The 15,895-nt window shown below is 41.5% G+C and overlaps 1 protein-coding gene across 1 annotated transcript in view; it reads right to left on the bottom strand.

Moving 5' to 3' along the window:
- Window positions 1–15,895, bottom strand: part of KIAA2012 — a 270,773-nt gene that overhangs the window by 150,951 nt on the left and 103,927 nt on the right. The window contains exon 9 of the mRNA XM_082262270.1: window positions 8,748–8,897. Coding sequence (XP_082118396.1) covers window positions 8,748–8,897 — 150 coding nt within the window. The remainder of the gene's footprint in view (window positions 1–8,747; window positions 8,898–15,895) is intronic.

The following is a 15,895-nucleotide window of genomic DNA, read 5'->3' on the forward strand; positions in this document are numbered from 1 at the left end:
TGTTTGCAAGTACCTACATTTCTTTGGTTTTAACATTTGATTTTGGAATAAATGTAATTTCCTGAACGAAAACATTCAGTGTCAAAAAAATGTTCATTTAAGGAAAAAAATTTAAATTCTGCTCCTTTAAATAATCTTGACACTGCTGTCAAAAACAAATGTCGATTGGACCACACTAATAAATAGAAAATCAAAAAAAAAGTTCTTAAAATTCAAATTAAATTCTACTAGTGGATAGCTAGCTTTTAGCAGCCCATAGATGATTGGATTTTGGATGGATCCACTTGCGTACAATCAGCCTGCCCATAGATGAATCGAATCTCAGCCAGTCCCTGCTGAACTGGCTGAATTTCGATCCATGTAAGGCCGGCTTTTGATTTGTTTTTGTTCAGCCCTCAGGCAAGTATGACTCTTCTCTTTAGGAGACAAAAAAGTTGGGAGGGGGAGAGAAGCGCAACAACCATAGCATGTAAAGTGTAATTTTAATAGAAAATATAATTTAAAAAAAAAAAAAAAAGTACTCGTGAAGCTAAAATAGAGCTGAGCATGACAGTCAGGTAGCCTCTGGGACAGAAATCAGACACGCAACCAGGATGCCTTGCTTTGGCCACCGGCAAGGGAGCAGAGGTGGATAAGAAGCAGGGAACCCCTGTCACTGGAAAGCCAAAATCATAGATGGAACGCAGGGAGCAGAGGTGGATTGGAAGCAGGGAACCCCTGTCAGTGGAAAGCCAAAGTCATAGATGGAACGCAGGGAGCAGAGGTGGATTGGAAGCAGGGAACCCCTGTCACTGGAAAGCCGAAGTCATAGATGGAATGCAGGGCCAAAGGTATTTGGCCACCCTATGTAGTAGTAGGAAAAAGCTGGAGCTGGAACCGGAATGCGTTTCAAAGCAACCTTACTTCTTCTTTAAAGGCTTTCTATTAAAATTACACTTTACATGCTACACTATGTTTGTTGTGCTTCTCACCCCCTCACAATTTTTTGTCTCCTAAAGCCACACAGCACACCCATGCTGGAAGCAGCACTCCCAAAGTTATATTAGTAGTGTGTTGTATAGCGCTCTGGGCAACCCAAAGCATCTAGCTTACATAAGCTTCATCTGTCATTTGGTTTTACATTGTATTATGCAGTTTTATATTGTTTTACATTGTTTTACATTGCTTCACACTGCAAACTTGCATCTAGCTCATCAGGGCACCCATTTAAGACCAGCACATCTGTGTATAGGGGTGGTTTTGGGCGTTCCTACCTTTGATCTTTTTTCGCTTAACACTTCTCTTTAGACTGCATTCACCTGACTTTCAGGCGTTTTTTATTTGAGAGTTTTTGAGCATTTTTAGAAGTGTACTTCAAGTGTTTTAGAAGTGTATTACAAGTGTTTTACAGCTTCAGGCATTTTTGTTTAGCCAATAGAAAGCACTAGGGGAGAGGAGAAGTGGAAGAAATAAGGGGAGGAGAGATGCTGTTTGAGCAGAAAATGCACAGCAAAACGCTTGAAAAACACTTATGTCGCACATTTTCGGCCTTTCCCATTGAAGTCTATGGGGCCTAAACTGCCTCCAATCTGCCAAAAAGAAGCTCATGTACTTTTTTAAGAGACAGGTGTTTTGCTACAAGCTCAGAAATGTGAAGAGGGGCCAGATGTGAACAGGGGCCATTGATATGAATGGGATTTGGCTTGTTGAGTGTTTTAGAGCTACAAGCTTCAAGCAGAAAATCGCTCAGGTGTGAACGGAGCCTTATTCTTCTCAAAGAAAAGAGGAAAGATTCAGCCAGGTCACACTGACCTTAGCAAGTTGGAAGATCTGATTAAACCTCAAAGCTAAATATGCTCCATCCAAATGTTTCCTGATTGGATAGAGTATAAAAGGATTAAAACCCCTCTTTGGGCTTCTCTTTCACACGAGAGTAAAAAATGTTGCGTTTTTTTACTGACTTGAAATGAGATGCATTGTTGTCTATGAAATGATCAGTAATACAGCGTTGAGTACAGAGCCCTAAAACAAAAATATAAAATTTTACATTAGAGCGCAGTAATTTACTCGCATATGCATATTTACTTGTTTACTATGTTTACGTGAGTATTTTACAACATTGGCAATGAAGAAGAATTTCACTTGTTTATATGCTTACGCACCTTTACATGGCTATACTCATCATTACTCTTTACACACAGTTTTTGTACTCGCTGACTTTCTGTCAACAAGTTCCTGAGAAAACATCAGTTAATTATTACGCCCGTGTGCAACTGGCCTAATGGTGACAACTGTTTCACCGGGCAGGAAGTAACAAACAATTTGCAACAGAAATTTAAACAGCGATAAAAAGCTGAATTTGTTTAGGAAAAAATGGCGCCTTCTGTACTTTTAAATTCTTAATTAGAGTGCAGCTGCCATCATTTTTGGAATGACCAAGATAAGTAAATAAATGAGTAGTGTAAATTTGAGGCGCTATTTTGAATAGTGATATGTGTTCATATACGTGCATATAACATGGTGAACTTATACAACTAACAACAATCTATATTTAAATATATATATATATATATATATATATATATATATATATATATATATATAGCGTCATCAGGAAGTCTTGATGACTTCCTGATGATGCCTTTTTACGGTTAAATGCATTGAGGTCCGTAGAGGTAATACTTCTGGGTTCGCAATTTCCGATGTCAGTGGAATGCAGGTGACACGCACGGCGATCCGGAGAGCGGACAGCGTTAATCGCTCCATACTAAACAAATCACAGTGGGTGCCGCTTGGAGACACATTTTAATGTGAGTCTGTTACCTACTATTTTGATTATATCCTACATGCTTTATTTTGGGGATCTTTATGGGTGACCTGGAGCCTCATTTGATATAAACGTAAAGCACACAAAATTGTCAAGATCGAGGATACTTTGTGATATGCAACTTGTTCCGAGGATGGGAGATTGAAATTGAGATGAAAAATCTAATAAAGCGGTGAGGGTCCTGGTGGCCCAAATCCATCTGGTGAGTTGTCCCTTAGATGAAGGTGGAGGAGCACATATAAGGACGTGGTTTGAAAGAAATATAAATATGGGCACTTTTTGATAAAGTTATTTATATATTTAAATATAAATTGTTGTTGATTGTTTGTGGTATAAATTCACCTTGTTATATGCACATATATGAACACATATCACAAAGTAGCACCTAAAATTTAAACTATTAATTTATTTACTTTAGCGATAAAAAGCTGACAAGGTTTCTAGTCTTTCCCTACAACTGAGGTACTAATGCTTACATACTTTAGCCAAAAAAACCTTTTGGCTGGACATACAGTTTATCAAGCCCTTCCAAAAGTATTATTCTTCTGCGGTGTTGACCTAAAGATCTCGATCCTCACTCAAGAGTTTTATTGGCCATTGGATCTGGGATAGGATGGAACCATTTATGGCCAAACTGGGCTTTTAACATGTTACATACCCTGCTAAGTATAACATTTTAAAGACTATTTAAACATTTTCTGTGAATATTGCTGTCAGAAAAGGTTTTATCATAAAAGAAGAGAAGACATTTGCCAATTATTTAGAGGTCTCTGGCAGCATCACCAACTAAATGAATATTTCAGGTAGTTTTAACAAGCATAGCTTTTTCTGACTGCAGTGAGAGTACAGTACATCGCCTAAGGTTTTCTCACCTAAGTATGAAGGAGATAATTAGATAAGTACAGTAATGATCTGAGTTCTCTTACCAGACATTGCTAAAATTTAATTTAAAGGGAATTGATAATGCGTATTCGTGTTACTTTTAACCATTGGATAAAGGCTTAAGCATTTAGGCAGAACTCCAGGCAAACAGCCAACTACACAACTGAAACAAATATATCTGAACTGTTTTTCCTGCCGAAGGATTCGTTCAACCACATTTGCTATTCACAGACTGTCAAACTGTAGAGCTGGTAAGGGGACAACCCTTTTAGGCTAACAATATTTTTAGTAAGTACAGAAAATACCTCTTGATTTTGCCAGAAATGCATTGTCCTGTAAACTTCCCATGAGATGAACTGGAACCATAAAACAATGTTATATTCCTCCTTTAACCTACTAAACTCTGCATGCCTGTTGTAATGGCGATGATCCAAGGAAGACATGTTTATAGTCCAGCCTGGGTGATAATTGTAGCTCCCATTATAGATGCAGTGGAGGAGTAAACATAGCCACCTAAGGACAGGAAGTGTGTTCTTTGCAGGATTCTCACATTAAAAAATGAAAAATAAAAACCTAAAAAAATAAAACTAATGGAGACACTATGGGATTGATTTACTAAAGGCAAATAGACTGTGCACTTTTCAAAGTGCACTTGCACTCTACAGGTGCAGTTGCTCCAGAGCTTAGTAAATGAGGTAAATCTTCGCTTTGAAAAGAACACCCAATCACATGCAAGGAAAAAAAAAAAAAGCTGCATTTTTGCTTGTACATGATCGGATGATGGATAGTCAGCTTCTGCTCATTTTCTAAGCTCTGGAGCAACTGCAGTTGAAGAGTTCCACTGCACTTTGCAAAGTGCACAATTGATTTTCACATCCTATTTTTTACATGCACATTTGAGCATTGCTTAAGTGGAAGGATGTTTAAGAACAAAACATATAGTATACTGTATAATGATTTTCACTGTGCCCCTGTTTTTAGCTATATCCCAATTCGCAAAGTGGTCTGCAAGTTCTTCTCCTTGCGGCCCATTCTGCATGTGCTGCAATCATTTGAATGGGAAGTCTTCTGAGATACACTAGTATAGGCAAATTCTTATATTTGGGCTTTCAAATAATGGCAAATCCTTGAATTTGGCACTGGGAATTAATAAATGCAGAACTCAGCTTCACATCACCCAAAAACATCTGCCTTATCCATAATATACTTTGTTGGTAAAAGTGTTTGATGTAAATTGTTTCATTCATTCATAATATTTTTAAAACAGTTAAGGCCAAACCGCGAAATGGCTTTTAATAATTTTGTTGGTTGACTGTAAGATATTTGTTTTATGAAGATTTACATAATTATTTATTTGTATCATCAGTGTAATGAAAGCCCGAAATAAAAAAAAAAAGTCTAACAGGATGTAAATATTTAGATAAGTCTTAAAAGTTCAGACATGCTAATCATAGCCATGCTTTGCTTCCCGATCATCTGCCAAGAATCATACAGGAATTATAACTGATGTGTATATATATTTATATCTATATCTATATATGTATATATGTATACAGTATCTCACAAAGGTAAGTACACCCTCACATTTTTGCAAATATTTTACTATATCTTTCCATGTGACAACACTGAAGAATTTAGACTTTGCTACAATGTAAAGTAGTGAGTGTACAGCTTGTATAACAGTGTAAATTTGCTGTCCCCTCAAAATAACTCAACACACAACCATTAATGTGTAAACCTCTGGCAACAAAAGTGTGTACACCTCTAAGTGAAAATGTCCAAATTGGGCCCAATTAGCCATTTTCACTCCCCGGTGTCATGTGACTCATTAGTGTTAAAAGGTCTCAGGTGTAAATGGGAAGTAGGTGTCTTAAATTTGGTGTTATCGCTCTCACTCTCTCATACTGGTCACTTGAAATTCAACATGGCCCCTAGTGGCACAGAAATCTCTGAGGATCTGAAAAATTGTTTGAATTTGAGAATTGTTGCTCTACATAAAGATGGCCTGGGCTATAAGAAGATTGCCAAGACCCTGAAACTGAGCTGCAGCATGATGACCAAGACCATACAGCGGTTTAACAGGACAGGTTCCACTTGGAACAGGCCTCGCCGTGGTTGACCAAAGAAGATGAGTGCATGTGCTCAGCGTCATATCCAGAGGTTGTCTTTGGGAAATAGACGTATGAGTGCTGCCAGCATTGCTGCAGAGGTTGAAGGGGTGGGGAGTCCATCTGTCAGTGCTCAGACCATATGCTGCACACTGCATCAAATTGGTCTGCATGGCTGTCGTCCCAGAAGGAAGCCTCTTCTAAAGATGATGAACAAGCAAGTCTGCAAACGGTTTTCTGAAGACAAGCAGACTAAGGACATGGATTACTGGAACCATGTCCTGTGGTTTGATGAGACCAAGATAAACTTATTTGGTTCAGATGGTGTCAAGCGTGCGTGGCGGCAACCAGGTAAGGAGTACAAAGACAATTGTGTCTTGCCTGCAGTCAAGCATGGTGGTGGGAGTGTCATGGTCCGGGGCTGCATGAGTGCTGCCGGCACTGGGGAGCTACAGTTCATTGAGGGAACCATGAATGCCAACATGTACTGTGACATACTGAAGCAGAGCATGATCCCCTCCCTTCGTAGACTGGGACGCAGGCAATATTCCAACATGATAACGACCCGAAACACACTTTCAAGACGGCCAGTGCCTTGCTAAAGAAGCTGAGGGTAAAGGGGATGGACTGGCCAAGCATGTCTCCAGACCTAAGCCCTACTGAGCATCTGTGAGGCATCCTCAAATGGAAGGTGGAGAAGCACAAGGTCTCTAACATCCACCAGCTACGTGCTGTTGTCATGGAGGAGTGGAAGAGGACTCCAGTGGCAACCTGTAAAGCTCCAGTGAACTCCATGCCACACAAAATATTGACACTTTGGTTCCAATTTGGACATTTTCACTTAGGGGTGTACACTCACTACTTTACATTGTAGCAAAATGTAATTTCTTCAGTGTTGTCACATGAAAAGATATAATAAAATGTTTACAAAAATGTGAGGGGTGTACCCACTTTTGTGAGATATTGTATCTCTCTCTCTCTATATACTGTATATATATATATATATATATACATATATATATATATATATATATATATATAGCTATATTTAGATATATATATACAGTATCTCACAAAAGAATTGGCAGGTCTGCCATTGGCGCCCTGTGCTTTTCACAGATGAGAACAGATTCACCCCGAGCATGGTTTCGGTCCATCCAACACCACCAGGTTGCACCTCAGTCTGTTCAGGAGCTCAATAATGCCCTGGTCCAGATCTGGGAGGAAATACCCCAGGACACCATCCATTGTCACATTGGGAGCATGCCCCAACGTTGTCAGACATGTATACAAGCATGTGGGGGCCATACAAACTACTGAGTACCATTTTGAGTTGCTGCAATGAAATTTCAGCAAAATGGACTAACCTGCTGCATCATTCTTTCACTTTGATTTTCGGGGTTCCTTGAATTCAGCCCTCTATAGGTTGATAATTTTCAATTCCATCAAAGGATGTGGCATCGTTTCGTGCCCATCACATTACCCAGTCAATGTCAGTATAGATATTTTTGCCCATTGAGATTGTAAATATTTTATTATATCTTTTCATGTGACAACATTGAAGAGATGACACTTTGCTACAATGTAAAGTAGTGAGTGTACAGCTTGTATAACAGTGTAAATTTTCTGTCCCCTCAAAATAACTTAACACACAGCTATTAATGTCTAAACCGCTGGCAACAAAAGTTAGTACACCCCCAATTGACAAAAAAAAGCGGAGTTCCAGTGGTTTTTACGTTTATTAAAAGTCAGCAGGTACAAAAATTGTAGCTGCTGCACTCACCTGTCCCACGATCCAGCGATGCGGCTGCTCGAAGCCTCCCTCCTCTCTCTCACCACTCCCCTGTGCCGGCATCACAAGTGTGGGCACCCGGCTGTGACAGCTTTCAGCTTCACAGCCAGGTGCGCACCGTGCATGTGCTAGTTGTGCTGTGCCTCCACAGTGGCCTGGCAATCTTCTGGGATCTGTGACGTGTCTCAGAAGATTGCAGGGAGGGAGGGGGAGAGGAGAACTTCCGCTCGAGTCGCCAATGCGGCCCGAGCGGAAGTGGGAGCAGGTACCTGTCAAAACTAGGTACCCCCCCCCCCCAAAAAAAAAATGACATGCAAAGTGTGGCATGTAAGGGGGTGAGGATTGCTTAAAGTGGAAGTTCCACTTTTGGGTGGAATTCCACTTTAAGCTGGTTATACATGGCTTGTTTTTTTTTTTTTTTCAGCCAACAGATTTCTCCATCTAAACAAGTGAGGTGAATGGAGGGATTCCCCCCTGCCGGAACATTGTGATCTGACAGCAACTCCTGCTGTCAAAATACTCTGATCAGTGGCTGCTGCCTATTAATTGTAGCTGCTTACTAAGAAAGGTTTTCCAACTTTTTCGTTCAACAAAAGTCCAGTCCCTGCTGAACTGGCCAAATTTCGATCTGTCTGTAGCTGGCCATACATTATCTAATTTTCTTTTTTAATTTACTTTAGATTTACCTTCAACTATGTAGTACAAGAGCCTGCCTGATTGCATAGAAATATAAAGTGTATAGGTTTAACCTCATATTATATCTGTTTGGTAAATCTAAAGGAAAATTGTACACGAAAATTGTATAATGTATAGCCAGTCTATGGCTAGCTTTACTTATGCGTTACTGATGCCTGACTGCATCAGAATAATAAAAGATAATGGTTCAATTGCTGGAGTTGGGCTTTAATGCAGTGTCATAGCCTGTGGCCCTGGACTAAACTTATATGGCATATGCTACATTCAAAGTTTTCCTACTGCTTAAGGTCTGTACTGCTTGGACCTAAGAAGAAGGGGGGTAGACCCAGAAATCTTGTCCTGGAAATGTAACTGTTAACGCAAATAAAAGAAAAAGTATCACAGACAGTACTCAACTGTGCTGAAGCATTCTTCCTGTAATCCTTGCCTTTAGAAAGGGAACCTGCCCCACTATAGAACGTACCTATATTTGGATCGATATTCCAATCAATATCCATCTGTAATGTTTTGAGTTTGCTCTCTGCTCCTGCAGTTGGGATCTCCTTCACCAGTGTGGATCCTGCTGGCTCCTCTTTATATGCCTCTTGGCTCTGCAGTTTATTATTCATATAATCTGTAATCGAGGAGATAACTGATAAGTAACATTCCACAAGGTATACATTTTTTTTACTGGTGTGTATGGTATTTGACATAAACAACTGCTCAATTTCCAGGACCTTGTTTAGGCATCATACTAAGCTAGTCATTTATAACGATTATGCGCTTTTCTGCAAGCTCCCCTTATTGTGTCATGTAATTATTTTGGTAAAAACTACCGTTGGAAACTAGTGCTAGTATGCCTAAAAGATCTAGTAATGAGAATCTGGACCTGTGCAGAAGTGTTTTTACATTGAAAAACAAAGTGTTAATGAAACAAACGCAGATACAGTATAAAAATACAGATTGCAAAACAACCATACATTACACACTTCTGATTGGAAAAGCACAACAGGACACAATAAAAGTAGACTGATGAGGTGAACAAGATATTGAAGGGATGGGACTCAAGAATAAACATATACATACTAGGCACATATAATCCAGCAAAATCCATTACAAATGTAATTTCCCTGACATTACACATTCATGCAATATAAGAAATAATAAGGCCAATGTGCAACCATAGTGCTGTCCCAGAGAGCCAGTAGTCACTCTTAGTTATGGGTGGAGCAGCGTATTGTAGGAAAACTCCAGAATGGAGGTTTAAGCTGGCCATACATTATAAAATCTTCTTGTTCATTTTGCTTTAGATTTACCTTCAACTATGTATTGCAAGGGCCTGCCTGATTGCAAACAAATTGAAAGTGTTTATTTTTGACCTCATATTATATGGGTTTGATAAATCTAAAGGAAAATTGTACAATGGGCGGCACAGTGGTGTAGTGGTTAGCACTTTCACCTAGCAGCAAGAGGGTCACTGGTTCAAATCCCAACCACGACACTACCTGCCTGGAGTTTGCATGTTCTCCCTGTGCCTGCGTGGGTTTACTCCGGTTCCTCCCACACTCGAAAGACATGCTGGTAGGTTAATTGAATCCAGGGTTAGAAAGGCTGGATTCATCTCTTTTTCATGGATAGTGTAGGACCCACTGATAATGGGGTACTTTGACGCAGTAGTGGGCTTGAGCACGATATGGCAATATGGTGGGACCAAACCCCCATTTTTATTTATGGATTGTCTTCAGATTTGGTAGCTATTTCTTTTGCATTTGCGCGCTATTCTTTTTTAATATACATGTCTTTTGGTTCATAGCTGCAGCAGCTTTAGAAATACATGGGTATGCTCCCCCAAATTTTTTGCCTGTTTATTATGTATTCGGTCTGACCAGACTATCGAGGTTGAGCAACCCTCCCCACCCCCCCACACACACCTGTACTCAATCAGTGTCCACCATCAAGTGGATATAGGAGGAGTCCCCTGTAGTGCATTTGCACATCCTTCCCAGCAAGGAGTATTATCTCCAAGGGTTAGAAAGGCTGGATTCATCTCTTTTTCATGGATAGTGTAGGACCCACTGATAATGGGGTACTTTGACGCAGTAGTGGGCTTGAGCACGATATGGCCATATGGTGGGACCAAACCCCCATTTTTATTTATGGATTGTCTTCAGATTTGGTAGTTATTTCTTTTGCATTTGCGCGCTATTCTTTTTTAATATACATGTTCTCCCTGTGCCTGCGTGGGTTTCCTCCGGATACTCCGGTTCCTCCCACACTCGAAAGACATGCTGGTAGGTTAATTGAATCCTGTAAGCTCCTTGAGGGCAGGGACTGATGTGAATGTACAATGTATATGTAAAGCGCTGTGTAAATTGACAGCGCTATATAAGTACCTGAAATAAATAAATAATACAAGAGAATTGTATAATGTATGGCAAGCCTTACAGCATATATAAACTAGCTGTCATTCACAAATGCTAGGCTGTGCCATCCAGCAGTCCCAGATTTTATTGTGTTTGGAGGGACAAACTCTATGTACATAAATTCTTACATGGGAGGGTAGCAGTCACATTCCCCAACCATAACTGGAAGGTAGATGGGAGTGCCCGCATCCAGTTTTACTCGATTTATTCGCACTAAGGAGTGTCTCATGTGAGAGAGTAGTCAGATATTTATCAGTGTCTGGGTCCAGGAGGAGACCAAGCAGACATTGTTTAGGGTCCAAAAATAATGGAGAGCCCATGTGATCATTACGAAATTGTACCACTTGGACCTAAAATGTTTTTTATTAGTGGACATGTCCATATCAAATGATAGGTAATAAAGGTACATAGTGTGGTAGAGCAAAGTGGGCACAGAGGGCTGCAGGAGGGGCAGTACCTAGTTATTTGGACCAAGGTTAGATACGCTCTATGCTAGACATATAGTTGCATTAACCAATTCGAGATTTTAGGAGAAACCAGCTTGTAGTTCTCTAAAAATTTCCTCCCAATCTGTGTCATCTATTGCACCTAGGTTTGTTTCCCATCTAGTCTTCATTCAGTATGCCAACTTGGTGGCAGAGTGCAGAATTACTTTTAATCATACACACAAGAGATGGAAAAAGGGTGCAAACAAAATAAGGAAGCTCCAATGATGGGTATATTTGGAGGCTTGATTCTTCCTCCAGTAATTCTGTGGTTTACTTTTAGGTACTATCGACCCCTACTGAGGAAGTCAACGCCTGTGGTTGGGCTTCGACGTCACGCGTATAGGGGACAGAGCCTGCGTGCTGGAAGCTAGATACCGTTTATGCTGACTGCTATGCGCTTTGGAAGCGCCACCTTTGTGAGTACCATTCCTTTTACTCAATAAAGCGGTTTACTGCAACCATACAGAGAGCACTAGATCTCTTCCTTTGTTCCCCTTTCATGTCTATCGGTGAGAATCCCTCTGGAGGTAATAGGTTATCCATAGCCTTTACTATCTGAAGGTCCCTGTGTATATACAAAGCGGTGATTGACCCAGCAGTGGGTCTATAGTGGAGGTGAGAGACCAATTCACCTGGTGGTGGGATTGCACTAATCACGAAAGCACTAATTACGTTTTGCACAAGATTCTTTTGGACATGTGGATTCACCGTTTATTTGATTGATTGTATGGACATTGGAACATGTATGGACACTGATTTTGAGTTTTATTACACTATGTGTGCACATGACTGGCGCAACACTACTTTTTGGTTTATTTACTATCCTACAAGTGCCTTGTAGTATACATAAATACCTAATTTCTTGCAAATATCTAGGTTTTTAATTCATTACTTGGATATCAGTGATTAACTACATTTTAGTTTACTACCTGTACAATATAGTGCTATATATAATGAGAACCCAGAGGTGATAGCAATTAAAGGTTTAAAACACTTGTGTCACACCTGTGCCCTAAACAAATGATCTAAAAGAAGAAAAAAAAGGATGAGAGGTATTAGAAGAACAATAACACAAAAAGAGATGTTTGCCCACCTTGGATCAAAACCATCAGGAATACTTTGAATATATGTTTACTTAGGGCACTTTAAACGTTTTCAGGCCATAATCCACCACACATCAGCTAAGGATTATAATTGTGCCATCTTTAGAAGTTCTTTGTTATGAATTCAAAGCACTAATATAAAGCTATTCCAGTGGAGCAATGCCATGTTTAGAAAAGGCTTGCACAGTTTCATTTATGTTTTGTGAGAAAAAAAAGCATCCAAGTTCACCAGCTACTAATGGTTATTTGCTTGGCTAATAATCAACAGAAATTAATGTTTTCTTAGGATGCAAAAGCTAGAACACAAAGCTTTGAGGGCTGACAGAGCGCCTCATCACTAAACGTTGTTCTGGCCACAAAAATGTTTGAGGTTTGACAGTATTTACAGTCTGTAGCGAAATGAGCAAATAACTTAAATGACTTTACGCATTGGAATGATTGTGTTTTGATCATCTTTTTGATCAGAATCCAGAACTAGAAATCTAGTGGAATTTGTACAAATGTTTTTTAAAAAGTGTTATTACAGCAAAAATTCAACAGGCACAATACTTCCCACTGAAAAGAACCATATCCCCAAAAGAAGACCACACGACTTCTTCCCAGACACCATGGGCCCTATGTATAAATGTGAACTTACCAGGCGTATTTTTTTTTTTTTTTTTAATGTAGCAGGTTTATAATCAAAATCACAAATTGGGCTATTTTCCTCAGGACCCAGAGATTTAAAACTTGAGCCTATGAACTGAATACAGGGTTCAGAAGTATGTAATGTACAGAGTGCAGGTGTTAGGAGTGTGTAATGTAATATACCCCATCCCAGCATTGATGTCAGATGCAGTTACTATACCCCCCCCCCCCCAACCAGTATTGTAATCAAGTGGATTTAATATCTCCCACTCAGCATTGGTGTTAGGATTTATTATACCCCCCTCCAACAGTTGTGTAATCCCTACCCAGTATTGGGAACAGTGGGATTTAATATGCCCCCACCCTGCGTTGGTGCTAGTGGGATTTATTATACCTCCCACCCAGCCTTGGTGCTAGTGGGAGCTTAGCCCTTACCCTCCCTTAAAAGACAGTCTCACAATGCTTCCCAGCTCTGACTAATAACATCACTGCAACTATGAAAGTACTGTTAGGAAGGAGATATCTGACAGTAATTGCATAGAGCCTCTGATGAGTGTTGGAATGAGTCCCAGCACCCAGTGTCAGGACATGTCTTGGACCTCTGGGACACTGGGCTTTTTTTAAAATACTGGGACAGTCCGGGACAGTTGGGATGAATGGATACTGGTATAATGCCAATGTGTGTAGTGAGTGCCCATGCCCCATGTGCACTGCATCAAATAAAGATGTGCCACTGAACCTTGGTAAGCATTGGAGTTCAGTGACATTCTAAGGAGAGTGTAGGGAGCAGTGGCGTGCTAATGGGGGTGCGGGGTGCAGTCTGTACTGGGTGAGGACGTTGCTGGGGGTATTGCTGTCATATGAAATTTCTCTTTTGAGTTGCACTGTTCTGCCCTGCTATCTCTTCCACCGTAGTGCTGTTCAAGTCAAATAAAGAAATGTCAGCTGGCCACAGCCCCTCCACAAACTGTGAGCTCCCACCTCATTTGGTGAGTGAGTTTTGGGAGGGGGGAGATATTTATTTGGGAGGTGTTTCTGTACTAAAGATTCTGTATGGAATGGAAGAAAGGTGTCTGGATTGAGGATTCTTAATGGTACAGGGTGGTGTCTGTACTGAGGAGATGGGGGAAAGGTGTCTGTACTGAGGATTCTGTACTGAATAGGGGAGGGAGGTATGGGGGGGAGGTGTCTATATGGATGGTTTTTATGGTATATGGGGGATGTCTGTCCTGAGGATTCTGTATAGGATTCAGGGGAAGTGTATGTCCTGAGGATACAATACGGAGGTGGGGTGTATGGGAGGGGGGGTGTCTGTACTGAAAATTATTTATGGTATTGGGGGGGGGGGTGTATCTGTGCTAAGGATTCTGTGTGGGACTGGGGGGTTTGGGGGTATCTGTACTGAGGATTATGTATGGAATTAAAGGGGGGATTATAGGGTTGTGTCTGTACTTAGGATTCTGTATGGGATGGGGGGTATGGGGGAGTGCCTGTACTGAGGATCCTGTATGGGGGGGGGGGGGAAATAGTCTGTACTAAGGATTCTGTATGCGAGGGGGGAAAACGTCTGTACTCAGGAATCTGTATGGGATAGGGAAGCATAAGAGGGTCTGCACTGTGGATTCTGTATGGGATGGGGGGGGGGGGGTGTTGTACTGGGAATTCTGTTCTTGGGAGAAGGGGGAATAAGGAGTGCATGTACTGGGACAAACTAAAAAAATTCAACCCACGCTCAACTGGTCTATCTCCGGATAGATTGCTGAGGGCCGCTGCTCATGGCTGGAGTGTGTGCTCCCAAGACATCAATCCATAAAGAATGTTAGCCACCAACCCGGTGCATTTTAAATTCCAAATCCTTTGTTAGGCTACATATACAAATGGCACAGTACAGCTAACATGTTTTGGCCATAACAGCCTTCTTCAAAGCATGAAGGAGGCCATCGTGGCTTGCCTGTACTGAGGATTCTGTACTTGGATGGGGGGTTGGGGGGGTCCTGAACTGAGAGTTTTGTACATAGAGTATGGAGGATGTCTGCACTGAGTGTTCTGTAGTGGAAAGGGAGGCTATGCCATAGAAGGGGGCAGGTGTCTAAAAGACAAATGCTCCCTTCCAGCCCAGCCCTCTTAACTACAAGGAAGGTTTACCCATAATCCCATGGTTTTCTCACACAGTTAAGAGGAACAATCTGTTGCTGCTGAAAAGGTACTTTTTTAATCAAACATGGTAATATATTATTATGTTACTTGTTATATGATATGTGGGAGTCGCGCGGCGCATCCTGGATTGGTGGATGCAGTCTTCTGGGACCTGTGTCCCAGAAGACTGCAGGGGGGTGGGAGGGAATACGACCTTTCGTTTCCTGAGCGCCGCAGCGCTCGGAACGGAACTAGGAGCAGGTACCTGTCAAAATTTGATACCTCTTCCCCCCCCCCCTCCTCAAAAGTGCCAATTTTGCAAGAGGGGCGAGGGACGAGTCCTTAAAGCCGAACTTCCCCATTTGGTTGGAGTTAAGCCAGGGGGGGACTGGGCCTGGGGACAAGGGGGGCAATTGCCCCCTGGGCCATTCTAATGCTCCGTAAAAAGGCTGCACTGCTTCTGAAGAGAAGTAAAAAGTAACCACTGCTGACCTACTGAATGTGGGATGAAGACAAGGACAGAGCACAGACCTCCCCCCCAGCATAGATGGTGTAAATTGTGTCTGAGCAGAGACCAGTTCCATGCCCCACTGGAGACTCTTCTCCCCCAGGCAGCCCCGACTGAGATTTCCTAGCTCCCCCCAATTGCCCCCTGCTGACCAGGTCAGGAACCCGGATTCAGCCGGTGAGTAGAGAGTACATGGAGAAAAGCTTCAGCCTGGAATGGGGGTCAGGAGGAGGCCGGGAAGAGGGGGAGTGGGAGTAGGACCGAGTCACTGCACCATGGGCCTCTGGTTTGTACTTGCCTCCTGGGCCGAAAGTTGCCAGTCAGCCCCTGAGTTACGCTTTCAGTAA

Source organism: Pelophylax lessonae (genome assembly GCF_965119305.1).
Source record: "Pelophylax lessonae genome assembly, chromosome: 6".
Classification (NCBI taxonomy): domain Eukaryota; kingdom Metazoa; phylum Chordata; class Amphibia; order Anura; family Ranidae; genus Pelophylax; species Pelophylax lessonae.